The sequence below is a fragment of the Bos mutus genome, chromosome 8, assembly GCF_027580195.1.
Source record: "Bos mutus isolate GX-2022 chromosome 8, NWIPB_WYAK_1.1, whole genome shotgun sequence".
In the NCBI taxonomy this organism is placed as follows: Eukaryota; Metazoa; Chordata; class Mammalia; order Artiodactyla; family Bovidae; genus Bos; species Bos mutus.
In genome coordinates this window covers 47,523,103-47,550,866 of record NC_091624.1, presented here as the reverse complement: position 1 = coordinate 47,550,866, position 27,764 = coordinate 47,523,103, and the positions used below count along the sequence as shown (strand labels likewise).

At 44.2% G+C, this 27,764-nt stretch overlaps 1 protein-coding gene across 3 annotated transcripts in view; it reads right to left on the bottom strand.

The window, feature by feature from the left end:
* NR4A3 (nuclear receptor subfamily 4 group A member 3) overlaps nucleotides 1–27,764 on the bottom strand; it is a 42,363-nt gene that overhangs the window by 13,315 nt on the left and 1,284 nt on the right. Inside the window, exons 2-8 of one of the 3 annotated variants that reach the window (XM_070375555.1) lie at nucleotides 25,059–25,232; nucleotides 23,919–23,990; nucleotides 21,228–22,216; nucleotides 17,482–17,611; nucleotides 16,849–17,021; nucleotides 6,542–6,741; nucleotides 3,626–3,804 (exon numbers count right to left, since the gene is read on the bottom strand). In XM_070375555.1, the coding sequence (XP_070231656.1) occupies nucleotides 3,626–3,804; nucleotides 6,542–6,741; nucleotides 16,849–17,021; nucleotides 17,482–17,611; nucleotides 21,228–22,216; nucleotides 23,919–23,949 (1,702 nt within the window). In that variant the 5' untranslated portion in view covers nucleotides 23,950–23,990; nucleotides 25,059–25,232. Of the gene's footprint in view, nucleotides 1–3,625; nucleotides 3,805–6,541; nucleotides 6,742–16,848; nucleotides 17,022–17,481; nucleotides 17,612–21,227; nucleotides 22,217–22,932; nucleotides 23,013–23,918; nucleotides 23,991–25,058; nucleotides 25,233–27,764 lie in introns of all 3 variants that reach the window. The other 2 variants (XM_070375557.1, XM_070375556.1) reach the window with 2 other exon arrangements.

Here is a 27,764-nt window from a genome sequence, read left to right as displayed (position 1 = left end):
CACCACCTTCTCCTAATTCCTAGTTCATATTCTCCACACTGAACTGCCAATCTCTCGAGGTTGGGATTGCCTGGCACTCACATGCTGTGACCTCACTGTTGTCTATTAATTTCTACTTAAAGGGTAAAACAAAAAAAGATGTCAGCCTCAGGACCACCTCTTAAACCAAACTTTCATACCTGGACTGGCTTTTTCCCTCTTAGTCTCTTTCCTGCTAAAATCTGTGCTCAAAACCAGCTGTCAGGGTCAGTTCAGTTCAGTCGCTCAGTCATGTCCGACTCTTTGCGACCCCATGAATCGCAGCATGCCAGGCCCCCCTGTCCATCACCAACTCCCGGAGTTCACTCAATCTCATGTCCATCGAGTCGGTGATGCCATCCAGCCATCTCATCCTCTGTCATCCCTTTCTCCTGCTCCCAATCCCTCCCATCATCAGAGTCTTTTCCAATGAGTCAACTCTTTGCATGAGGTGGCCAAAGTACTGGAGTTTCAGCTTTAGCATCAGTCCTTCCAAAGAATACCCAGGACTGATCTCCTTTAGAATGGACTGGCTAGATCTCCTTACAGTCCAAGGGACTCTCAAGAGTCTTCTCCAACACCACAGTTCAAAAGCATCAATTCTTCGGCACTCAGCTTTCTTCACAGTCCAACTCTCACATCCATACATGACCACTGGAAAAACCACAGCCTTGACTAGATGAACCTTTGTTGGCAAAGTAATGTCTCTGCTTTTCAATATGCTATCTAGGTTGGTGATAACTTTCCTTCCCCAAGAGTAAGCGTCTTTTAATTTCATGGCTGCAATCACCATCTGCAGTGATTTTGGAGCTGTCAGGATAGACTTTTCTAAAATGCAAGCCTGGCCATGATGCTCCTCTCTATGGATGCCCACTGCTCTCAAGATAAACCCCAACCTTCTCATCCAAGTGTGAAAGGTTCTCCATGCCGTGCCTCACCTTAACCTATCACACCTGTCTCACTTCTCATCACTCTGGTTTTTAGACTTGAAATGTATGACAGCCACATTTTCAATGGCTTTAGCAAATTTATATTTATGCCTAGAATTCTCACTCCTTCCATTTTAGCTTGGAGATATCCTATGTTTTTATCAAAGACCAGCTCATGCTGCCTCTTTTTTTTTTTCCTGGTTTGGATATATTTACATCTTAAAAAAATTTTTTTTGTAATGGAGTATAGTTGATTTACAATGTTGTGTTAGTTTTAAGTGTACAGCAAGTTGACTCTGTTATACGTATACATGTATTCACTCTTTTTTAGATTCTTTTACACTACCTCTTTTGAGATGACCATCTCCCACCATGGGTCTCTCAGCACCTTGTACCCACTCTCACATCCCCACCTTGGCACTCAGCACTTTGTATCACATGGATTCTTTTGCGTGCTCTATCTCTTCCAGGGATATGTGTTACCATCTCTGAAAATCCACTGAATTGCAGCAGAGTGCCTAGATGAGGGAATACTTGTCGATGAACTATACTCAAAACCCATTTCCATAGAGATGTGCAATGTGTTGGCTTTACTCACTGAAAGCAAAGGTTAGCTGGCTCTGGGTTTTGTGTCTGTTTTTCTAAATTAACTAAATTTCATACTTTCTAGCTTTGAAGGTTTAACTGTCCTAGGAAGAGTTGAATGATTTTAAAACTGAACTGGAGAGCTTCAGTGGAAAGCTAGCCTTTGACCCAGGTTCATTCCAGTCCTGCTGGAGTGAAACGTTTGTGCCTTCAATGTGTTTATTTTCTTCAGGTGCTCCCTTATGTGTGCCATTTGAAAGACCCCTTAATCAAATCCGTACTCTTGGAAACTGTTACTTTTTGTTTTGTCAATGGTTTCCTTGGAAGCCTCTGGCAGGGAGACTTCTCATTCAGGACCAAAGACCAGGAGGAGTCAGTTTCCACTTGGAATCCTGAGGGAACTGGTGTCCTGTTCCTCCCATTGCACACACCTTTACTCTTCTTGGCCTTCATGTAAACCATCAGATGATGAACCAGCTTAGTCTGTTAATGTACTCAGACACATCTCCCTTTAGCTAATAGGAGACGTCCCAAGGAGGTGTGTGTAAGCATATTTCTGATGCATCAGAGAGAAGGGCACGTGTGTGCCCCAGGATGCATTTGGCCCTCTGTGAAATGCATCACCAGCCTAAAAAAACATGTTTTCCACAGCCAAGAGCATGTCAAGAATCTGAAACTTAATCCTCAGTCCAATGACCTAGCCTGTACTTGAGTCTGATGAAAAGGATGGGAGGTGAAACCCGCTCTGGCTAGCCTCTTCTGGAGCCTCCATCTACTGTTACTACCTCACCAGGCCCCAGTTTGAGCAAGAAGGATGAGATCGAACAGGAAACTCTGAAAGTATGAAGGAGCAGAGGGGAGCTGGGACCTTAAGCAGCTACAGGGAGATGGTGTTCCCTTTCTTATCCACTATGCCTTTGTTTTTCTTTGTCATTCTGCCTTGGAATCATTTACCTCCCAAAAGATAGACAGGAAGAGACATCTAGGGGGAGAAAGGCATAGCAGAGAAGCTGAATGTGTTCTAGGCTTCTGGTTTAAACCCTTAAAGTAGTTGAGTTGAACCATTTTTGCTGTATATGAATACCCTTTTTCCTCAGTCCTCTGCCAATTAAAGCTGCTAAATAAAGCTGTAAATAAATAAATGTGTGTTTTATGTGTATGTAGTTCTTTGGTTTTACTTTGGGTTACTAGCCAAGGACTGGAGAGAAGCGAAGACCCACCCCTCTGCCCCAGAGAACCAGGCTGGTTACGGTAATCTTCCTTCAAAAGCTGCTGTAAAAATAACCCTGAAGCAGTGAGTCCAACTGCCCACAGTGACCCTGTGGAAATTTAGATTTTCATATAACTGGGTTTACTGACAATAACCAAACCCACTGGGAATCTTCTTTCCTGGAAGTTCATGACAATAAGTTGCAGCTGTGTGTCTCCTGTTTTAAACTATGATAAACCTAATGGGGCGGAGAAGGCAATGGCACCCCACTCCAGTACTCTTGCCTGGAAAATCCCATGGATGGAGGAGCCTGGTGGGCTACAGTCCATGGGGTCGCTGAGAGTCAGAGACGACTAAGTGACTTCACTTTCACTTTTCACTTTCATGCATTGGAGAAGGAAATAGCAACCCACTCCAGTGTTCTTGCCTGGAGAATCCCAGGGACGGTGGAGCCCGGTGGGCTGCCGTCTATGGGGTCGCACAGAGTCGGCCACGACTGAGTGACTTAGCAGCAGCAGCAGCAATGGGGGACCTCTCTGGTGGTTCAGTGTAAAGAATCCCCCTGCCAATACAGGACGCGTGGGTTTGATCCCTTGGTTGGGAAGATGCCCTACAGAGGGAGATGGCAATCCACTCCAGTATTCTAGCCGGGGAAAGCCTATGAACAGAGGAGCCTGGTGGGCTACAGTCCATGGGGTTGCAAAGAGTCAGACACGACTGAGCGTCTAAACAACAACAAACTCAGTGGATTTCAGCAAAGTGGGGCAATCATTTCCCTAATTTCCTGTGTTTGTGTGATAGCCAAAGCCAGAATCAAACATAAGCCAGGAAGAGAGAGAGGGGGAGACACAGTCCCTTCACGTCATGTCAGGGTGGCGCTTACCTGTGACCATGCTCAGTGCTGACAGGCAGGCTAAGGCTTGGATATCAAGGTTCAGGCTCTGCAAACTTAAGGAAAAGTCTTTAATGGAGTCGAGCCACTCCCCAAATCCACGAAGGCACTGAAGTCGATGCAGGACAAGTCCATTGCAGAACACAAACTTATCTTCAGCAGTGTTTGACCTACGAGAGAAAGTCGTCGGGGGGTGAGGATAGAGACACAAAAATAGGTCTGTTCAATCTGTCCAGTGGGATAACATCATAATGCACTGGTACCCGCACAGCTTTGGGCAGCCTTCACAAACCCAGTGTGGTGCTGTGAAACCTGCCCAGACACCCTCAATGAACAACCCTGGGATACACAACCACTGCTAGTGGTCTGCTGACTTCCCTGGTAAGCCTCAGCCCTGGAGATGCTCAGAGTAGGGTGTTTGCTCTCTTAGGGTTAGAAGCAGTTTCTGGCTTGCCCTGGGATGGATGCTGGAAGCGAAGCCCAGTGCCCTATCTCTCTGTGCCATGAACATGAGACTGTTCCCTTCAGTGCTCCTTCGCCGGGACTTCTCTTTCATTTTCTTAAATGTCGAAAACTGATAAGGCCCGAGGTTAGACCCTACAATTCCATTGTGCAGACTCTAAAAACGCCAAGTCCTCTCAAGCGCCAGAAATCAATCATAAACTGAACAATGATCTAAAGTAAAAAGAGTCCTTGTTTTGTACTACATTCTCCGCTTTTAACAGTGGGGCTGTAGACGGCTATTTCTCAATCCATCCTGATAGTTTATGTTATGTCCGCAGTGATCCCGTTCTTTTCTCAGGAATGGCACCCTGGAACTTCTAGTTAGCACCACTTCTCTGTGGAGCCTTGGGCACTCCTTTAATCTTTCTGCATTTCCTTATCCTTATCTATAAAACAAGAATTCTAATTGCTACCTCCAAAGAATGTTGTGGGAATTAAATAAAATAAAGAATTTGAAAGTCTATGCACAGTGCCTGAATACAAGAGGAGCCCAACCAGTGTTAGGTGTAACTAATTCTGAATTTTAGGTGGACCTTAACTTAATCCTTTAATTTTCAAATCTCTTGCTACATATTTCTCTCTCTTGGCCCATTGCAGTAACATGTTAATGTCTTTTTAACTGTGTTTTTTAGAGAAATAATTTCATTCATTCATTCACTCAGCAAATATTTCTTGAGCACAAAACGAGTGCCATTCCTTGGCTGGACACTGGAGAAAACCTGATGAATAGGCCTACATGGTGTCTGCCCTCATGGAGCTGATCATGGACTTAATCCTTTGCTGCCTGCCTAATAGATAGTAGTCATATTGCTGATTCAGCTTGGCTCCTGCACATGCAGGATTGGCTGTAATTATGCTAATTACTGGCAGTCTGGTTGTAACTCCACTTTGGTCTCTCCCACAGATCCCTCCCCAGAGGCATGCATGCACAGAACAGAATGATTCAATCTCAGGGTTTAAAACCTGGACCTCAGACCAGTGGCATCAGAATTGCTAGAATATGACTTAAAAATGCAGATTTCTAAGTTAATATGTCACACGTGATTATATATATTTTTTCTTTTCCCTCATATTTCTTCTGATTTTTCCTTTATGTATCTTTGTTTCTTTGTTGTTAGGTGTCTAATGGTTTACGATGTCTATCTTCTTTGTGAATTGTACATTTCATCATTAAAAATATTCATCTTTCATTTAAAAAAATTAATAAATACATTAAAAAAGCAGATTTCTAGACTTGCTTCAATGTAGATCCGAACCAAAACAGCTGGGAATGAGGCATGGGAATTTGCATCTTAAATGAGAGTTTCTGGTAACATGATGTGAAACTGGGGAGTGGGTAGCAGGGAAAAGAAAGAGGGGAAAAGTGATGGTTTTTCCTATAATATTGGTAAAATGTTGGTACCATCTCCTATACTGAAAGGAAGCAAGGAAGATAGAATTTAAAATGCTACATGTGAACTTTATGGCCGAAGCTGAGATTCCAGGTTCTAGCTTTTTGAAAAATTAGTTTCTGTTTGTTTTTGATGTCACTGAGTGCGGTAAGGTGAACCAAATTTATTGATCCAGAAGCTGCTGCTGGTGCTGCTAAGTCACTTCAGTCGTGTCCAACTCTGTGTGACCCCATAGACGGCAGCCCACCAGGCTCCCCCATCCCTGGGATTCTCCAGGCAAGAACACTGGAGTGGGGTGCCATTTCCTTCTCCCTCTTGGAATAAATACTGGAGGCTGCAAAGCTGTGGAAACTCTTTAGGGCCCCCTCTGGTGTATCAGAAAGTAACACTAAATAGAAACCTGGGAGGTAAAGGCAAAGCTGAAAACACTTGCTCCCAGGAAATACCTTATGTACCATGAGAATCTTCCTGGAATCACAGAATGATGGCGCTGCAAGGGGCTTTGCTGTGTGTCGTGCTTAGTTGCTCAGTCGTGTCCAACTCTTTGCGACCCCATAGACTAGCCAGCCAAGCTCTTCTGTCCATGGAGATTCTCAAGGCAAGAATACTGGAGTGGGTTGCTATCCCTCCTCGATGAAACCTTCCTAATCCAGGGATCAAACCCAGGTCTCCTGCAGTGCAGGCAGATTCTTCACCAGCTGAGCTACCAGGGAAGCCCATCAATTGCCAAATCCAACCTTCTCATTTTATGAGAAGGAAACTAGATTTCTGGTGAAGCAAGTGATCTGCTTAGGCTCTTACAACAAGTCTGTTAAAACTGAGACTAGAACCCAGGAGAACTGGCTACCAGCCCAGTGTTCGATCCACTGCTCAGTTTTTTTAATGCCTGGTCATATTACATATGTACTTCTTGAGCAAACTTTTCACCACTGACTTAGTTAAAAATCCAGCAGATTTCAAACTTCTTCAAAGGAAGGAGTGGACTAAAGGAAGATAAAAGAATAGTAATTACCTGATGGAAAGTCTGAGAACAAACAGCTCCAAAAAGGCTGATTCTATAAGTAATGTCTGATCTTCTTTGGGGAGATCAGTAAATCCGGGAATCTTTTCTGCCCAGCTTCTGGATACATCAATGGAGGCTGTTAGAAGGTTGTAGAACTGTTGTACATGCTCAGCATCCGTGCCTGCAGCAGCCTGGTCAGTGGGACAGTACTAGAATGCAAACCACAGAGAGCAGCGTTATCTCAGTCCAATAGGGCTGACAGCATCATTTGCTAATTGGCTCTTGCAAGATTGTCAATGCCTTCTCTTTTCAGGAGGGCTTTCTTTGACCACCAGAGCCCACTCTTAGTGTGACTGACAGCAGAAAGTGCTAGAAATTAGCATCCTCCCTGGAGAACCTCAGTCAGTGGGTTGGTGGATAAATAACCAAGCCGTGTATCCCTTGGGTGGGGTAACTACAGTTCAATGCAGGTTCTAGGACTGTCTCCTAGAGTATTCCTTTGGGACCAAGTGTCAGCCACCCACACGGTGTTTTATGTTATGCTGCACATTTTATTGCTTGCTTCTCTTACAAGTCTTAGTCCTCATCCCCTTAATTTCTAGCACCTTCTAATAAAACAATTTACACTCAAAAAAAAAAAAAGATTATCAATGCCTAAATCTTTACTCTTGGGTCCTACAGTTTATAAAAGCTTTTTGCATTCATAGTCTCATCAGATTCTCATGATAGCCCTGTGACATAAATAGAGTGGACTCTGTTACCACTTAATAGGCAACGAAATTTGCTTAAGTCCCATGAGTGCACTGGTTTTCAGTCCTGACTGCAATCATCTGGGGAGCTTTAAAAAACACTCATGTCTGGGTCATATCCACAGAGATTCTAATTTAACTGGTCTGGAATGGGGACTGGTCATCAGGAATTTTTAAAAGCTCCCCAGGTGATTCCAAAGGGCTGCCAGGGTTGAGAGTCATTACCCTAGGGGGTTGTCTTTGTGAGCCTCCAGGATCCACAGAGTCCCTAAGGCATAGCTGTCTCCAAACAAGATGTTTAATTAACCCCTGGTTCTCAAACTGTGGTCCTTGGACCAGCAGCATCAGCAACACCTGCGAATGTGTTAGAAGCAAAAATCTCCAGCTCTGCCCCAGACCTACAGAATCAGAATCTCTGTGGGGAGTAGCCCAAGAAACTGTTTTATCAAGATCTCCAGGTGAATTCTCATGCACAGTGAAGTTTGAGAATCTTAGAATTAACCAGTTCGAGAAGATGAGTGCTTACTGTTGATGGATTTCTGAGAGATAAAACAAAAAAGGAGGGATTGGGGGAGGAATGTGTCCTTGGCACGGCCCAGGCAGTAGGGTGCCATTAGACTCAGGACTTGTGGCTACTTAAATGAGTGAAAATCCTCTATCACACTAGCCATATTTCAAGTGCTCAATATCCACCATGTGGTGTAGAACGGGTTCTTTTGGACAACACTGACCTAGAGGGCTCCAGGAGAAGGAAGGTACAGGCAGGATTAAAGTCTCTACCCAGCTTTTAGCTATGCTGGTGGCCTCAGCGTTTTGCTTCAATCATTGGAGGAAAATCTTTCCTGCTTCAGGCAGAAAGATTGATACAGCAAGGTAATAATCCAGGGACAACCAACAACAGAGACTTAACAGATATGCAAAAACCTTCATGTAAATGTGCATCATTGCCTTCACAGAAACACAGCTGATGGTGCTTTTGTGTCTCCTTTCTCAGTTGATTTTCCAGGGGCATGGATTTTAATCCTTATTTTACAGATGAGGAAACTGAGACTCAAAGAAGCTCAGAAAGGCTAACAGACTTTCCGAAGTTACATAACCAACAGTGGTACAGCCAAGACTTAAACATGCCTCTGTGATTTCCAGTCCTACACCTTCTGGCTATTAACAGTTCTGATATTACTAGCTGGTGGCCTAGGATAGTTTTTAGAAGTATTTTGCTTTGATCAATGGAAGACTAGAGTATACGTGTATATGAGAATTTACTCTGTAATAAAGGCTGCATTTCAAAAAAAAAAAGTATTTTGCTCTCCATGTATATATTCATTGGTCTCATATTTTGTCACCACAGTGACTGGCACATAATGGACTCTCAGTGACTAAATGATAACCATAACAAACCATTGTTGAATATTGTTCAATGAAAGAACAGTCAAGGGATGGAGGACAAAAAGCCAAAGAGCAGACAGGTGTTGACTGTAGAATTACATAGGTCTGAAGAAATAAGGCCCTTGTCTGAATTGGGTCTCCCCTCATCCCACTGTGTTTTCCCAAAAGGCATCATGAAATAACAAAAGAAACTTCAGACAAGGTGCCCAATTACTTCAATCCTAGATTTCTCTAGGCCCCTAATTTGTGAAATAATGTAGCTCTGCTACTATAGTTATCTAGGGTAAATTACTTAGCTTTTCTGAGCCTCAGTTTTCTCCTCTGTACAATGGTGGTACTATCTTCCTCAACATTTTGTTGCAGTGATTAACTGTGATAACATATGTGGAAAACCTGGCACATAGAACATATTTAACACATGAAGACAGTAATGATACCGATAATGATTTTGATATTTAGAATTATCACTGTCCCTCAGCTCCCATATTATATGATGAGGGATGAGGTTGAACTGGAAGGTTCCTAATTTTCAGCCTGACTTTCTAGGATCCCATAATATCAGGTCCAGTCCAAAGTCCTGGCTCCTCTATTCCCAATAATCTTCCCAGGGCCAGGATTCTATTAATATGAAGCCCTGGATGTTCTGAGTTGGAATGGGAGGAAAGTAGGGTAGAAGGAAGCAGTCATCTCTCCTTTCCATCGCTATTCAAGGATGACAGCATGATCTGGTGTCACGGACACTCCCCACCACTTCCTTTTAGCACATGTACTATTAACTGGAGGAGAGTGGGGAGAAAAAGATTTTATTTTTAAACTTTCTCTTCTTACATGAATCTAATTCCAAATGTTCCCCACAGGCAGCATGAAATTCAAGGCAGCACCACGTTTAGAAAACCGATAGCACTACCTGTGAACCTCTCAGGTAACGGAGAGTTGAGGAGAGAATGTTGGATCAGACAGCAAATCTTGGGTTCCTCCTCCAGGCTTTGACACTGACTTGCTGTGAAGCCCTAGATTAGGCACTTAACTTCTCTGGGTCTGTTTCTGCCTCTGAAGTAAGAAGTGACTAGACTAGCCAATCTCTAAGATTCCTTTGGCTCTTGTATTCAGTTGTGTTTCTGTTATTCATTTCAAGTTTAATTCCAGGGTGGGTTTGATGGCAGACACTGTATGATTTCTATTCTTTTACAGCCCAGACCATCATCTATCCTGGTGAATGTTCCACATGATGGCTCTTGCATTCAATGATTCTAAACGTTGCTAATCACATCAGGTATGATGGTATTGCCTAGAATTTGATACTAATTCAGCCTTATTGTTTCAAAGTAGGGTGTTAAATGGAGAGAAAAAGACTAAAGAAGGTCAAGGAATGGGACCTAACAGCTCCCTCCTGCACTGTTGTCCCTTAAAGCAGGGCTCACAACTCAATAATCTCCCTGCTTCCAATATTTGCTCAGAAGCCTCCAGAGCACTTAGCTTTCACCCAGGGTCCTCTGCAGGCCTCTGCCCCTGCTGGGCTCACATTTCATGCATCCTGAACACAGGGAGATGCAGTGGCTGCCTGTGTATGCAGTTCTCTCTGATGGAGTCCAGCAAGGAGGAAAGCCAGCAGGCCCTGTGTGCCAGACTCCAGCCAGATTCTCTGGGCTTCACCTGCAGTGATTCCGGTTCACATTCCAGAATTCTGGAGCCAAACTGGATTCAGTCTGAGCCACCAGTAACTAGGAGGTGACTGGAGGGTCAGCATCCACTTCTGGGGGTAAAAAATAAATCAACTGTCCCCTCTACTGAATATAAGGTTTAAAGAAACAGAACAAAACGTATTAGAGTCTCTCTCTGCCTGGGCTAGAAGTTTATAAACAGCTTGCTGTGAAATGCTGAGCATGGGGTTGGAAGAACCAGACCCCAAACTCTGCTTCTGTACTCCCCTATATCGCTCCATCTCTGGGCTAAGCAGTTTGGGGTTCACCAAAGAAAATCTGGAATAATTTGTTTATTGATCATTCTAATCAGATATAGACTGAACAGAGAAAGACCTTAAAAGTCAATCTTTTTTCCTCTTTATGCTAACGTTGTATTCCAGCCTTTATGGATAATTGATCCATCAATAATCAGATTTTACCACTACTCAAAGACACAGGATTGCATTTACTGATAGCTAATGTCTAATGCAGATTTCTCTGAAGGACTTAGATTGAGAATCTAGGACTGCAAGCAACAAATATTATTTAAATGAGTTGACACATTTCAAATGGTAATACCATGTATGTACAAGTCAGATTTCAGCCACAGCTAGGCCTAAAATAAATTATGCAAGACCTTTGGTGAACACCAGACCTAAAATTCAGCAATGTGATGTTTTCATAGCAGAGTGGAATCTGATACTCACTCTATCTCACTGTCAGTTGAGGCTAAATATGTAAAATGTCTTAAGAACATTTTATTTTCTCTTACAATGTTACTTTTCCCTGGGTCCTTATATTTCAGATGTTACTATTCTATGAGCCAAACTATGTATACATAGACTTAGGATGTTACACTGTAAAAAGTGACACTTTAAAAACTGGCAATTAATACAGTTTTCCCCCAAATTTCTTCTTTTCTGATGTAATTGCCTCCCTTCTCTAAAAAACAAAAACAAAACCCCTAAACCCTCATCTCTTCCCAAAATGGCACCACTGGAGTTACATATGGGTTTATTTTCTGTCTCCCTCACTGGGCTGTAAGCTCCATGAAGACAGGAGTTGCATCTTGTTCAGTAATGTGTCCACTGCTCTGGAAGAACTGTTCAGTGAGTCAGTTACTTTCTGTTAAATTCATGTCTATTGCTCATTTCTTCTCAATGCCAGGCAAGTTGGGAAATAGGAGATTTGGGGTAAAATTGAATTGTTCTTATTAAATTATAATGATGGTTCTTAAACCTTAGTGTGCCAAAGAACCATCTGAGGCCTTTTTAAAACTATAGATTCCTGCCTGCTTTCCCCGTCCCCCAGTTCTGAGTCAGTAGGCCTGCGTGTAGCCCTGGGAATATGCATTTTAAGCAAACACCTTGGCTCCTTCTGATACAGGCAGTCTGGGTACCACACTTTGGGAAATGGAGACCAGTACTGATAGGGGAATTGTAGTAGGTATAATGGTCACAGGGTCAGGGAATGAGAAGGCTGGAAGGGATTGTGGCACTGCATTTAGTCCAATCTCCTCGTCATTCAGATGAGAAAACTGAGGCCCACAGAGGGGCAGAACTGGCCTGAAATCATCCAATGGGTTAGTGGCAATTTGAGAGGGTCTTTGAAGTAGCTTTAAGAAGGACTCTGCAGAATCTTCATGTAGTTTATACTTTGTAGGTCTAACATGTGCCAGCTAAGTTGTTTCTTAGGCTATTTTGTTAACATATTTAAATACCACTTGCTGGGGCCTGGTTGTATCTGTACTGTATCTTGTTTTTGGAGTCTGTTACAGTGCTAAGTGATACTTTTACCAGAAAACATCCTAGTTTGCTGGCAAATACTTAAAATGACCAACAAATGAGGATGTGAAGTACACTTTCTCATTAGGAATTACACAGGCTCTGAAGTCAAGTCCGGTATCTATATATACTTGTAATGCTAAATTAAAAGCAACTGTGGGGTACAGAACAGCAACATTTTGAGGCGAAACAAATCAAATCTGACATGTTTTGACTGCACTGATATATAATGATCTGAGCTCACTTTTGAAGGAGAGAAGTTTGGCCCAAAGGAGAAGAGAAGGTCTCAGCGCCAGGAACGTTTCACAGAGGGAGGAGCAATCTTTCTGGCCTTGAAAACACCCTTCCCTCTGTGACTTGGAACAAGTCCTCCACCTCCCTGTCCCACAAACCAGGAAAACACTCACTTACTACCTTAAAGGCACATAGGCTGGGACAAGAAGATTAGAATGAACCTGTCTGGCAAATGTTTTCTCATTTCTCTGATTCACTGGGGGAAGGTAGCATCTTTAATAAATTGTTTTGGTCATGTTCAACTGTCTGACTTGAAACTGACAGTGCATTTTCTTATTTAAAATGTAATAAATTATGTCTACCACTATGGTATGGTTTAAGCAGGAATAAATGAAGAAGATACTTTCATTTTTCACCTGATTCACTTCTAAATGGTTTGCCTTTTTCAAACCATGAGTATATGTTACTCTTATTGTAATTTAAAAAATCTAATAAAGACTTTTATTAGAAAAAAAAAACCAAACTAGTAGATTTCCATTAAATAAAAGGCAATATGGTGAGAAACATACTCTCTTGAGGGGTGAGATTTGGGTCTAACTGTTTGCCACTGACTTTAGGCAAGCCATTTAATCTTTTTAAACTTTTATTTACTCTTCTGAAAATATGAATGTTGGATTAGATTACCTCAAGATCACCTCCAGTTCTCTGAATTCTTAAATAAAAACTTTAAAGAGAAGGTAATATGAAAACGGAATTACAATGAATGATATTTAAAAAATGACTGAAACCATAAATTATACCACATAAACTAAATATATGTGATGGTAACTGACTCAGGGTAGACTTTCAATAAATTTATTTTGCTTCGTTCACTTTATGTTAATTTTTCTTAAGAAAATGAAGCAAATTCAATCTTGTGAAGTAACAATTACTTAACAGCACACATTCTTATATGTATATGTATACCTATTCACTTGCATTTAGGGACAATAAGGTAGACCCTAGAATCCTGAAATCTTAGAGCTGGAAGGAACTTAATATCAGCCAAAACAACCTGTCTCCTTGTGAGGAACCCTTAAAGAGTTCTCCTTAAGTTTCTTCATACTTCCATAGCAGTTCTTGGAGCCAATAGAACTCTTTCTTGTCCTCAGAATGGACTGGAAAGGCCACTTCCTTCACCCTCTAGATCTGCCCTTGGGAGAACAGTCCTCTTGGTAACATGGCAAAAGTGTCACCTAGTCCCAACACATTTCTTCCAACTATCCCTTTCAAGTTTTCAGAAACAGTGTATCCACTGCCCTCTTAAATCCCAGTTCAGTTCAGCTTGGAACTGAACTCCATCCTTGAAGTGTGGACTGACAGCACAGAGCCCATGGGGCACCACAAAGTTGGTCCTGGTCCTATCCTTCTTCTGCAGAGGCCGAAGCTAATTTAGCATCCCTCCTTCCACCACCTGAACACACTGGTGGTTCTTACTGAGCATAGGGAATAGACTCCTGAGATCGTCACAACATGAACCACTGACAAGCTAAGTCTCTCCCATTTAAAAAAATTCTAAATGCTGAGCTTCACATTTATTTTTGTTAACTTTCTCCATGATGGTTTCATCCATCCTGTTCCAACCTGTCGAAATCACTCTGAATGTTGATACTGACATCCATCATATTAGCGATCCCTCCCAGCTTTCTGTCATCTGCAAATGTGATCAGCATGCCTTCTATGCCTTCATCCAAGTTTTTGATGAAAACTCACTGTATTTTTTAAAAAAGACTTTTAATTTAATTGATTTGGGTCCAATTTTTGATAATTTTGTAAAGCTATCTAAAAGCAGGAGAATCCAAGCTATGAGGTTCGATATGATTCCAAAACAATGCAATTAAAATGAATATGCTTTGCAAAATTGAGCCAGGCAGGCCCCAAAGGTAATATCATCGTGACCCAGACTCTGGCATGGTCAATCTGCTATTTTGGACAAAGCTAACAATTAAATTGGATAAATGTTTGTTGATGAGGATGATGACTCTAGTCTAACACACTGAATGGTGCAGAAGCAAGCAAACACAGTGGATTGATTTTTCAGTGTGGAGACAGTTCCCAGCTGGGACAACTCAAAGTATGGGACAGGGTTTGCCACTGAATAACTAATTAGGCCATGTAGACCAATAATTGGATGATTTGTGCCCCCACCATCATCACTTTGTGAACAAAATTCTTTGGACTGGCCATAGTCATTGCCAATGCCCTAGAACAACATCAGATTGTGTGCTGTAGCCTCAGTGGAGGCAGTGCCAAGAAGCTTCATTAATTCAGACAGATTGCATAAGGGAAGGCCAGAGTTGGTTCTTGAAAAAGTCTTTATTCCCAAATGCTTCTCCATCACCCATTCTCACTGAAACCAGAGAGGCAGGGAATTTTGGTCTTAGGAGCACAGACTTTGCGGGGCAAATTGGACCCATTGGCTTCTAATTCTATCTCAGATACATATTAGCTAGGTGACCTCGGAGAAGGAAATGGCAACCCACTCCAGTACTCTTGCCTGGAAAATTCAATGGACTGAGGAACCTGGTAGGCTACAGTCCATGGGGTTGCAAAGAGTCGGACAAGACTGAGCAACTTCACTCACTCACTCATGTGACCTTGGGCAAGTCAGTTCTTTAGCCTTTCTCACTTTCAATCTCCTCATCTATGAAATGGCAATCATCACACTTACCTTAGTGGTTTTTCTACATAGCACCTGACATATGTAGTGTTTATACTCATTAAAGCATTTAACAAATGACAGAATAAGAAGGTATGGTCAAGGAGATAACATACAGGGTACTGAGCTAAAGCTCTGACAAGTATCTTATTTAAATTTTACAAAAACAATCCTGGGAAATAGATATTATTATTATTATTCCATAACACAGATGAGGAAGGTGAGGTATTAAAAGATTTAATCAGTTGCTCAAGGTCACCCAGCTTGGAATGTATTGGTCATTCCAATACATGATGGTATTGGAATTTTACTTGAGGCCTGCACGGTTCCAAAGCCTTAGCCCTTTAACCACTGCATTATTCAGTTAAACTATTATTTGAGACTTGACTTCAGTCAAGAGATGCTACTTGTAATCAGAACAAGAGTCCTCAACCTTTGATGCTAAGGACCTACCATGCTTCTCATAGGAAGTCTTGTGCTCCAGAGTGCAAAGGAGGCTTCACAGCCTGAAAGGAGGGAGGGGAGGAAGGCAGGAAGATCACAGCAGGTATACCAATCACCCTTTCATTTTTGTCAATACTACAACCTAAAAAGAGGGCAATGGCAGACACACTCACACTCTTGGCCAACCCTTCAACCAGAAGTTCAAGACTCTGATTGGACCTGGAGAAGGCAATCTGGTAATTGCTACCAAGCCAAATCAACCAACTGGGGATCCCTTGACTGGTTTCTCTCTCCTCTGTGTGGAAACTGTGTTTCTAAGTTTTCTTGTCTTAGAGTGGGAGTAACTATTCTTACAGTTTATGGTTCTTTAAATGGTTGTTAGATGAGACAAAGTACCACAATGTCTAGCATGTAGAAATGGCTGAATAATTATGATCTTTTTCCTTTCTTTTTTTCTCTGGTGAGACCCTGCCTTACTAGAAGTTTGCTTTTCTAAGTCTCTTTTAAAACTGTCTTCCAGTAATATTCATACATTTGCTCAGAAAATCATTCTTCTTCATGTTATCCAAATTTCTGGGAATTTTCAGGTTTCAAACTGATGATATTTCACTATATCCCATATCAAATAAAAGTGTTGATATATTTTGGTTGACTTAACAACACTGGTGGTCATTTACAGTTTCAAATGTTTTCTCAACCATTGTTCCTACGTGACTGATGTTCAAACATCCCTCTGAGGTTAAATATTGTAATCATCTCCACTGTAAGGATGAGAAAGCCAAGAGCAGGAGCCAGGTGACCCAGGCAGGAAGCAGCAGAGGCAACATTCCATCCCAGTTCTCCTGACACCTCCTGATGTCAAGGCCAGAGTTTGCTCCTCTCCATCAATGGTCTAATCCCTCTCCATAAGCAGTAGGTCAATCAATGCCAGTGCAATTGGGTAAACTGTTCAAGGATAACTTGAGGCTTACCCAGCTGGTTTGGTCACAATATGAAAAACACAGTAGTCATGTTGTCTAAAGCATGAAAGAAACGTACAAATTGTAATTCACCTGTGCAGATTTTCATTGGCACAACCATCAGGAATCCTGCAACAATGGGTATGACAGGTGCAGCACTGTCAGGGTCATTTGTTAAGGCATTTAGAGATTCAATAAGGCAAAAATTATTTGGTGCAATGGATGCACTGGAATTGCTAAGTGAAGTGAAAAAATAGAGACAAGATATGAAAATGGTTGAGCACAGTGCCAGACACAAGTCATTCAATCCAAGCTTATTACTAGCATCATGAATAGAGACCCTGATCATTCACTCAAAAGCAGGATATCATAAAACTTACTCTGGAATAATCAAGATCTCTGGGCGTTGAGTCTGTTAAAGCTCGGACAAGGGCATTCATCATACAGATCGGAGGAGAAGGTGGAGAGGGCTGAGAGGCTTCCTGCTGTAATGGGCTCTTTGGTTTGGAAGGCAGCCGACCTCTCCTCCCTTTCAGACTGTCTGTACGGACAACTGATACCAAGAGAAAAAAAGAAAAAACGTCTCCAAAGATATCCACAAACAGCCATAAATCACAGAGAGGAAACAAAACACTTTACAGTTGAGCAAATCGTTAATGAGACTGACCGTTTAAAAGTGGAAAAAGTTTGGAGTAATATCCCCACAATGATTTAAAGAGAGTTGAAACAGGCAGCATAACAGCCACCCCATACGTACATTTGGTAATGAATTAGCCCTAAAAGTCTCCTTCTCAAATAGAAGAAAGATGTATGTACACAAGCTCTCTATTGATTTTGAGAAATTAGAATAAGCAGACCTCTGCTATTTTTAAATGTAAATACACCATAAAAATAAAATGCTGAAAGGAAATGGAAACTAGGAAAATTCACCATCCCAATGTAAATATTAACTTTTTTCAGGGATATCTGAGAATATTTACAAGCAAGTTGGATAAAAAGCATTATACCCATACCTTCTTTAACCATTCCGACACTGAGACACTTCTGAAATCGACAGTACTGACATCGGTTTCGACGTCTCTTGTCTACGGGGCAGTTTTTATTTGCCAGGCAAACATATTTTGCATTTTTCTGCACTGTTCTCTGAGGAAATACAATACACAGATAGTCAACTAATAGTTTCTGGAAAGAGGTAGGACCTGACAAGATGTATTTTAATTACAATGTGAAAAGCGACAGTGCAATTCGTATAATTAGATAAATTTAATTTCCTAACACACTAGCCTGCAGGAAAAACAATTTTATTAGTGTTAGCTGCTGACAATGAAAATCATCTCGGATTGTTCTGAAGCAAGTCTCAGGAGACATTCAAGTCTGAATGATAAAATCATATCTGAAATTACCAGGTCAACATATCATACCTTGGAGGATTAGATTATCTTCACTTTTAATATCCCCTTGGGAACAATTTTCTACTTGGTCCACTCCCCTGATTACTGCTGACCTTATTAAAATAAAATCAAAATTATCTGGGATATACTTTGTTGCCTATTACTATTGTGAGTCAAATATCACAGAAACTGGCTTTGTCCACCAATAGAGATGAAATCATGAAAAGCAAAAAATGAGGACTTCTCTAGTTACAACATATAGGAAATAAAGTTTTAATGCAAAAACAAATCACTTAATCAGCCTTTGCAGTGTATTTTATTTTTAAAATAATGGTAAACTGTCCATTTCTGACTTTTGAAAGTAAAGATTTAAAACTGGATACTAAAAACCACTATCATATCCAAGAAAAAACAAACAAACAAAAAAGAATGAGATAAAGGAAGGAATATGAGGGCCATATATTTTCAAGGAAAATTCCCATTAATAGGTTATGTCATAAATGACTATTGACATGAACAAAATAGCCATATTGTAAAAGATGCAACATTAAACTTGGGTCTGGATATAAAATAATGTTGTATTCTTCAGAATCACATACAATTTTAAAAGTAAACATGAAATAATAAAAGATATTTTATGCTCCAGATACAAGAGAATGCTTGATTTAAAAAAATAAAAATAATCTGTGCAAATGGATGTATATTCATCACTCATTCAGAAGTTACCTGAATCTATTCAACTCCAAATAGAGCAGAAAGGTGAATTTATTTGGTAAGCCTGAGCTACATGAAAAAAAAAAAATCTAGGTAATCTAGGATTGGTGATCTATTTTGTGTCTAAAATTCTAGATTTACACTTTCTATCTTTTTAAATTTTCAGCAATTCTCAATCCTCTTGTATCAGTTTTCACTCTATCACCTTTTAATTTCATTTTAAGGGATCGTTTCTAAACTGCTTATATAAAATTTAAAGCCAGATACATTTTCCCTGCTTTAGCAGGTGATTTTAGTTCAAAATGAGAAATTTCAAAAATACAACATACTTCTGATGTTTCCAGCATTTAAATTTGCAGCAGTCTGTAAGGGTAGGAAACTTGTGTTTCCTGAATGAAGCTCTCTTTCATTGTAATTAAAAGCTCTCTTTCAAAGTAATTTTAGAAAACTGTATTTCTTGTCATTATCCTCAAGGATATACCAATTTGAGTGCTGGTGGCATTTTGCTTCAGGTATATGTTTTCCCAATAACCTGAAACCTTCCTAACATTTGTGTGTGCCTGCACAACTGTTTAAGGACAGGGAGAGATCGTTATGGTTCAATCACTGAATTCCCATCATTAACTGCACTTCATGTCACATTTTTAAAGAATTCAATTTAATGGTAGAAAGCCACTGGGTAAAACCTGCTCCTGCTCCCTTAATTAACAGATCCGTGGGGTGGTTCTCCCCTATCCTACTCCCACCCATTCAAGTATAGATTTGTTTTCAAGGTATTGCTGTAGAACAAGGATGCTTGTTGGAGAACACAATTGACATTTCTAGACCAGAAATGTATTATCACTCCTGCATTTAGGTCAACTCTCAATTATTCAGGGGTGGTTATATTTATGGATTACTTATACTTCTCGTAATTGTTTTTCTTTCTTTTCCCTCTTCTGGCTGCCTGTTTCACTGCCTTTCAGTATTTTCACTGAAACACTGTAAAAATCAGATCTGCTGAAGAAATGGAGTTACTTGACAGAAAAAAATGACTAAACTGACGGCTCTACATTTAAGACATCATAATCTAGCATACCTCTTGTATGGCGCTTAATATACTGTAAAATCTTTCCACAAACATTTTCTCATTTGTCTGCACAATTTAATTAATCACATGATTCCTATCTCCAGATCAAAAATAACTGTTGCTTGTTGGTATGTATACCAATGTACACATGTGCATTTTTCATAAATATTTTGTAGTTTTCATTTACAATGTACTATTCTTTTATGACCCTTTAAAAATTATATTTTCATAAATGTTTTATCTCATTTAAAACTAACACTTCTTCTCTGTATTGTATTCACCTGATAGGGAAACTGAGGTCTGGAAGGAAGTGTCCTACCCAACATCATAAAATTAATAGGTGACAGATCAAGGATTCCTTTCTGGGTGTTCTGAGTCTTAATTCCAGCATGCTCAAAGACTCAGCCTATTGGCCTCCCAAATCCTCATTACCCAGTCAGCATCCAGCTTCTCCTCTCTCTCCACCCTGGCCAGCACTGGAGGTTAGGAATTGAGAACTGTGGGAGAACATTCTTGGGTTTGGAAATACCTGATGCAATGACCAAGGCAGTGAGAACAGGGAGGGTGGTGCAGAATTAAGTGTCTGGGGGTCAAGAGCAAAAGTAGAGCTGCAAGAGAATAAGGCCTTTTCTCTTTGAGTGGTGCAAAGAGCAATGAACTCCAGAGTAGCAGAAACTAGCTGGAACTGTCCCCATGTACCACTAAATCACCTCTTTAACCTTCAATATCCTCATGGGTAAAATATGGGGGAGGCTGAAGACCCTTCCCACTGTAAAATTCTCCTTTGGGTCTATGAGCTAATGAAGAGTGTCCACATCTGGCCTTGTGTGTGGCACAGAAGTGGAGCAGATTGATGAGACTCCAGCTTCTCTCTTCTGCAAGGGGAGCTGCCCCAAGCTGCATCCCCTAGACGTCCCTGTCTCTTCTTCAGCTGCTGAACTGTGAAGAAAGCATGCACTTTGGGGTCAGACAAACACCAGCTGGCATCCTGCCTCCATCTCACTTTCTGAGTGTGTGTCCAGGGGCAGTTGAATAACTTCTCTGAGCCTCCATCTCCTCATCTATAAAACAAGGATAACTAATTTAAACCCTCAAGATGCCGTTCATAAAACTAGCTAGTGGGTGGCCAAAATTCAATCTCAGTTCTGTCTGATCTAGAGTCCTAGCTCTCACTAGGAGGATTAAATGGGATACAAATACCCAAGGCCTGGCACACAAGACTATTCCTTCAGACATTTGGGATGGATAGAAGAGGAATACAGAGAGGTGTGTGCATTTTTGAGGTCACAGATCCCTTTGCGAATCTTCTGAAAACTCTCCAGAAAAAATTGCAGCCGCTAAAGCCAAGTCGGGAAGTTCACAGTCTCTGCAAGCCCACCTGGGGCAGCCTCCTGTGATGGACATCAAGTTAAAAGGCCCCAAGAAAGTGGGTGTGAAGGTGCTAGTAAAGGCTACAGGAATGCACAGTGTAACATCACACCTCTAATGGTTAGGACCGGGAAGGACCCGCTTAGATGCTCTCAGCGGGTGGCTGGGGAGGCAGGCAGTGGAGGGGAGGGGAGCCGAGAGGAGGAGAGCGGCTCACCTTGAAGAAGCCCTTGCAGCCCTCGCAGGTGCGCACCCCGTAGTGCTGGCAGGCGGCGTTGTCCCCGCACACGGCGCACGTGCCCTCGCCCGAGGCCGAGCTCCTGCTGGGCGGCGACGGCAAACTGGGGCTCTCACCCAGGAGGCTGGACGCGGTGGGGGAGGCCGTGAGGCCCAGCGGCGGGAAGGCCAGGGCGGGCGCCCTCTTGGACAGAGGCAGCCCATACGGGTGGCCCTCGAGCGCGGCGGCCTGGCTGCCCGCGGCTGCGGCGGCGGCGGCGGCGGCAGCGGCGGCTCCCAGCGGAAGGCTAAGCGCGGCGGCGGCCGTCGGGTCGTAGCCCAGGTGGTGGCCGCTGGCGGGGCCCGGCGCGGGTGGGTGCGGCGGCGAAGGCTTGAAGTGGAAGAGTGGGAAGCGCGCGCCGGCCACCGTGGGCACCGCCTTCATCGGCGGGTCGAGCAGCGTGCCGGGCGCGATGCAGCCGGGCGCCGAGGACATTGCGTCGTCCCACATCGCCCCCGCCTGCGAGGGGAAGCCCGGCGTGGTGGGGGTGGACGGCGGGGACTGCTTAAAGTACATGGAGGTGCTGGGTAGCACCTCGTCCTCCGGCCCGGAGGGGGGCGGAATGGATGGCTGCTGCTGCTGCTGCTGCTGCTGCTGCTGGTGGTGGTGGTGGTGCTCATGGTGGTGATGGTGGTAACCGTGCGCGCGACCCTCCTCCATCTTAATCAGCGGCCGTGGCCCCGACGGCTGCATTTGGTACAGGCAGGAGGGCTTGAGTTCGTAGTTGCTGGAGTAGCCCTCCATGAAGGTGCTGAAGCTGGGCAGGGACGTGGTGGCTGTGGCGGTAATCTCGGTGCTGCCAAGGTCCATGGTCAGCTTGGCGTAGTCAGGATTCATGATCTCCGTGGTGTAATCCGAGCCATATGTTTGTGCTGCATAACTGGAACCTGGCGGTGAAGGGCTATACTGGGCTTGCACGCAGGGCATATCTGCAGGGAGAGGAAAAAAGAACTCTCAGAAGCGTCTTCCTAGCTAATGGGTGGCAATGGATTCATTGCTCTCTAACATGGGAACTAGGAAATGACAGTCTTTCCACCTTTCTAGCAGCATTGATTCCTTCCTTCCCTCCAGTGCTCGCTCTCTCTTTCATTCCTTTTTTATTTCTTTCCTCCTTCCTTCCTCCCTCTCTCCCTCCGTCTCCCCCACTTTCCTCCCGTCCTCCATGGGCAGAAAACGGAATCCTTCAGGAACTGTCAATGGGGACACAGACTGTCAAAACCTAGCCTCCTGGGGACCTCTGTGTCCACCTTCCTTCCCTTGCCCTGTCCTCCATTAGATCTGGGAAGTTTGATGTCTTCCCTCAAAAGCCCAATTGTGTTTTAAAAAGTGATTTTGAGCCCTGGAAATTTAATGGAGTGACCTCAGCTATCAATTTAGGAAGACAAGAAATCCAGTGAATGCCCTGTTGGTTTATTTTGGGAGAAAGAGACCACTACTCCCCCACCCCCCAAGTCAACTCTCTGATTTGTAAACCTGAGTGTTAGTAAAAGAAAGAAAAATAGGTGTCCTACTTGGGACTTACTGACCCAGTGACATTCTAATATTTTATGAGTGCCAACTGAGGGTACCCACACACTTTGTGGTTGCTTTCTCCCACCCCCTCCCTACTCCTCCAAACAGGACTGGCAGCCTGCTCAAACTGGACCCCTGTTGATGATTTCAGCCAGCTAGGTGGTGAGGTGGGAACGTAGGCCCAGGAGATGGGCTCGAGGGAGTTTGCACCATCTGCAAAGAAAAAGATCGGCAGCTGCAACAAAACACCCACCAAACCTGCTCTGTGCCATATACACCTATATATAGGTTCCCAGGGGGCACTAGTGGTAGTGGTAAAGAACTCAACTGTCAATGCAGGAGACATAAGACGTTTGGGTTTGATCCCTGGGTCAGCAAGATCTCCTGAAGGAGGGCATGGCAACCCACTCCAGTACTCTTGCCTAGAGAATCCCATGGACAGAGGAACCTGGCAGGCTATAGTCTACAGGGTTGCACAGAGTCAGACACAACTGAAGCGACTTAGCACATATATGTAAGCAAGTGTTAGTCGCTCAGTGGTGTCTGACTCTTTGCTACCCCACGGACTATAGACCTCCAGGCTCCTCTGTTCGTAGAGTTTTCCAGGCAAGAATACTGGAGTGGGTTGCCATTCCCTTCTCCAGCACTATATATGTATATGTATATGTATAAATGTATATGTAAATATATACATTTCTCCATCTAAGTAATAAATATATCAATAGCTGCTTAATAACTACCATTTGGTTATGATAAGTGAGTTATCTACATATTTTCTTATGATAGAAAAGTTAGCACCTCTAGAAAAGAAAACATTTTCTTAATAGATATAGTTTCCCTCAGCCCCAGAGCACTGATATCTGGAGTACTTATTTCTGTTCAGAGAGGTTGAACTAATGAGAAAGCCCTAAGATATATTGGATCCAGTGGATAATGTATCTAATTATTTCCTCTCTTCTATGGCTAAATATAAATAGTAAACTGGGCAGTTTCTGGTGGTTGGTTTTTCTGAACCAAAGGAAAACCATGTGCTTAACGTCTCTTTGGAGTCTATGGTGTAAAAGGTGTGACTAATAGAAAAGCGAATACTTCACATTTCCTTTGACATCTTTCTCTTACCCACATTTCCAAATCTGATTGAGTCATACATGTATGGGATGAAATCTTGACTTGAAAAAAGGTGTTGAGGGCCTGTTGGAAGAAGCAGTGATAAGGAGAGGCCAGTTCAAGCCTCTATTTTCCAAGCAAGGCCCTACAAATGATCATTAGTTTCAAATTAAAAGAGCATTTACCCTGTGAAATGAAAGGCTAGTCATTAAAAAAAAGAACATTGCCTGATGTTTCATTTGTTCTCTTCCCTTGGATTTCTCTATGACTCTTTTCTATCATTCTTCACCAGTCCCTACCTATTGTTGTTCTTTGTGACTTTCTGAGGTTTCCAGATAGAAGGTGAGCTTGCTGGGACTGAGTTCTATTTATTTGCATCTCTTTGGCTAGGCACCTGGTATCCCTTTGTTGTTGTTTAATGGCTAAGTCCTGTCCAACTCTTTTGTGACCCTATGGACTATGGACCCACTAGGCTCCTCTGTCCATGGCATTTCTCAGGCAAGAATAGTGGAATGGGTTGCCATTTCCTCTTCCAGGGGGTCCTCCCAATCCAGGGATCGAACCATGCCTACTGCATTGGCAGGTGGATTCTTAACCACTGAGCAACCAGGGAAGTCCTTTACCAAATGCAAACAGAGGTGCTACAAGCTAAACCTGCAATCCTTTCTTTTGCCCAACTCAAATTTCCTCCTTGGTTTTCAGCTCAAATGCTTTCCCTCTTTCCCTCTGAGCTTCAATAATCCAAATGTCTGCACTCAAATGATTTGGGTTTTATACAAACAAAAATGCTTTGTATTGTTCGAAATGATCCCATAACTCTTAAATGCCTTAGCATTAAAAGGAAAGCAAAAATGAAGACATTAAAATGTATAAAAAGATCCCAATCTATTGGTGTATTTGCATTTTTCTTAGGAAAAATATCTTTGAGAAATGCAACGCTTAATTTAATCTGGCTGCTCCACTAGGTAGCAACAGCGTGTGGTATCCAGAGGAGCTTCGTGCAAAGAAGCCACCTGTGCCGTGAAATTCGCGGCCAGCAGTCACTCACTGTCCTGGCGCTGGGCAAGTCCACCAGCCTGCTTGTGGGTGTGTGGCTCCCCCACCCACATCTCCCAGCCCAGGAAGAATAAGGGGTCGTGCCTTGAGACCTACCTGGAGGGTATCTTGCGCGCTGAATGGTGGGGCTGGGGGTCTCTCCAGCGGAGGCCGAGAGTGGAGGAGGCGGGGACGTCCGGCTGGGTGAAGTGGCTGCGGTGCTGCCCGGCTCCGCTGAGGGTCCAGTCTCAGCGATGGGGCTTGCCGGGCTGCGCTCTTCCGCAGTAGGCTCTGGGGGGACGGGGGCAGGCACCAGGAGAAAGGATAAAGGTCACAGTGAGACTATGCTGGGGCACCGAGGCCTGGACTGGACGTACGGGGGTGGGGGTGGTAGGGATATCTAGAAATGACACAAAGAATTAAAAGGCTAAGAAAGCAATGTTTAAGGTGACCGGAGTCCCTGGGCAAAAGGGATCACAGCGCCGTGAAGAAGCCGAGGAAAGGTTGTCCGCGCTCACGGCGGTTTTGTGGTTCCCGAACCGAGGCTAGAAAACGCGCAACCAATTGTGGCCCAGATATTAATCTGCCTGACCCCCCAAGTGGTTCCGAGATAGCGATGTCAGGAAAACCGAATGGGAACACTTGAGGAAAGAGTTCCGCCGGAATCGGAGTCTGTGAGTGTGCAGGAGCGGAAAATATTTTCCAACTTCACCCGCCCCCACCCCTCAAATACAGATTTTACACGTTGCGTAGGAAATGCACAGGGTCCGGAACGAATGCATGAATGCCCCGAGGAATTAAGAAAGTCTGCGCTTTTCATTCTAAATGCTAATGGAGCTTCGCTTCTATTAGCGGAGAGTTTCGGGGTCCAGGGGTCAAGCAAACAAAAAGGACGCAGTGGAAATAGGCCGGCTCTGGAAGCACGGCACAAGGCTGTTGGCGTTTGCCGCTGCTGGTGCCAGCGGAGGGAGGCCCCCCTGCGCAGACCCACGGGCGGTATCCCAGAGAGTGGGCGACTTCGAGGCTCGGGGCCATAGGGCGACCCGGAGGGGGCACGACTCGGAGGGGGCACTCTCCAGAGGGCGCCGAGAGCGGCTCTGGGGCAAGTGTCTCTGCGCAAAGCCTTAGCGAAACTTTGTACCTGGAAGCGCATTTCGGTGGGCCTCGGAAAGGATCCCATGGCCCCAGTTCAGTTCAGTTCAGTCGCTCAGTCGTGTCCGACTCTCCGGCCTATAGCGCCCCCTTTGCCCGGACCCACTCACAGCTATAAGAATGGGAACCGGCACCCGAAAAAAAACCGCCAAAATCCCAAAAACCTCCGGCGTGCGCGGACCGCGGGTATAGAGTAAGTTTGGTCTCCCGCCGCCCCTGCGCCCGCGGCTTGCCTGAAAGGAGAGGGGATCGGAGCCCCCAGATCCGGGAAGCCCTTGACAGCCAGGAAGTGGGGGATTCCCTTGCCACCCCCACCCCCAGCCCCAGCTGATACTACAGAAAGCTTGCGCTCGCCCTAGCGCAGGATCTTCCCACGGCTGTAACGTGCGCTTCGCGTCCCTCCGCATCTTCAATGGGAGTCTCCAGCAACCTCCCACCACCTCCTCCAGGTGCCCACGTTCCCGCCCTTCTTTGGGGTCTTTCAAGCGGAGTCGTTCTCCAAGGATCGACCTCTGGCTAGGGTGGGTGAGGGAAGCGTCTCCCCAAGGAAAGGGAGGCTTCCCTCGCGCGCCCAGCGTTCGCGGGGGTGGGGTGGGGTGGGGTGGGCAAGCCACACCACACCTCCTACAGCAGAGCCTAGTGCCCCTCGACTCTCTCCGCGCCCCCCTCTCTCCCCGCCCCGAAACGACTGGTTACCTAGGCAAAGCCTCCGCGCCTGGAAACACGTTTCTCCGCTCCCGCTCGCGGCCGCCGCGGCCGGGAACACGGAGCCTCGGGGTTGTAAATTAGGAAGAAATAACTACCTCTGTCAAAGCCCCTTTCTTTCTCGTGGGCAGACGAAAGGAACACCCCCGTGTTCCCCCCCCGTGGTGGAGTGTGTGAAGGAAACCGTGAAACGCACCATTGTGACCGGGGCTCCTCCACGGAGTTTCCAACCCTGGGGAGCGGGGGCGGAGGTGGGGCGGGGGCAGGAGGAGTGGAGGAGAGATCGACAGAAAGGGAAAGACAGAGATTCTCAGAAAGACCGAGGGAGAGGAGGCAAACCGCGGGGGAGAGTTTCTGCGAGCGCAGGGTCCGAGGGAAGGGGGAAGGGGGCAGGGTGGGGTGGGTGCGGGGGTTGGGAGCGGGTGTGAAGTCTGCTGTGGCCCTAGAGGTTTTTGATAGTCACATTATGAGCATCTTTGTTAAGGTAAGAGAACTCGAAAAAACTCAGACTTCATTGACTGTGCTCAGAAGCCACGTTGGGCAGCTTTTCCTTTACCCAACTCAGTTCTGTAAAATATCTCTCCGTCTTGGGAAAAGAAGATTCAGGATTGGGTTCGTGATGAAATGACTGAACGGCGCTCTGTACCTCTCTCCCGGCACTCTAGGACTCTGGGATAATAGCCTGAGATTTCTGATTACCAAACTCCTTGCAGCTCTTCCCTTTAGACAGTCCGTGGGCACAACAGATAAATGACAATCTCCCAGAACGTTCTTTAGAATCAAGGGACAAATGCCTTCTCCCTCACGATTGCCCCAAGCTCCCAAAAGGTTTGAGAGGTGCCCTTGGAAGTCAGTCTCCGCAGGCTGCACTCGCTTGACCGTTCTCTTACCACTGAGAACTTTCATTTCTATCAAGAGTAAAACACTCTGAGCAACTTCTCCAAAAGCGAATTCTGTCAGTTAAAA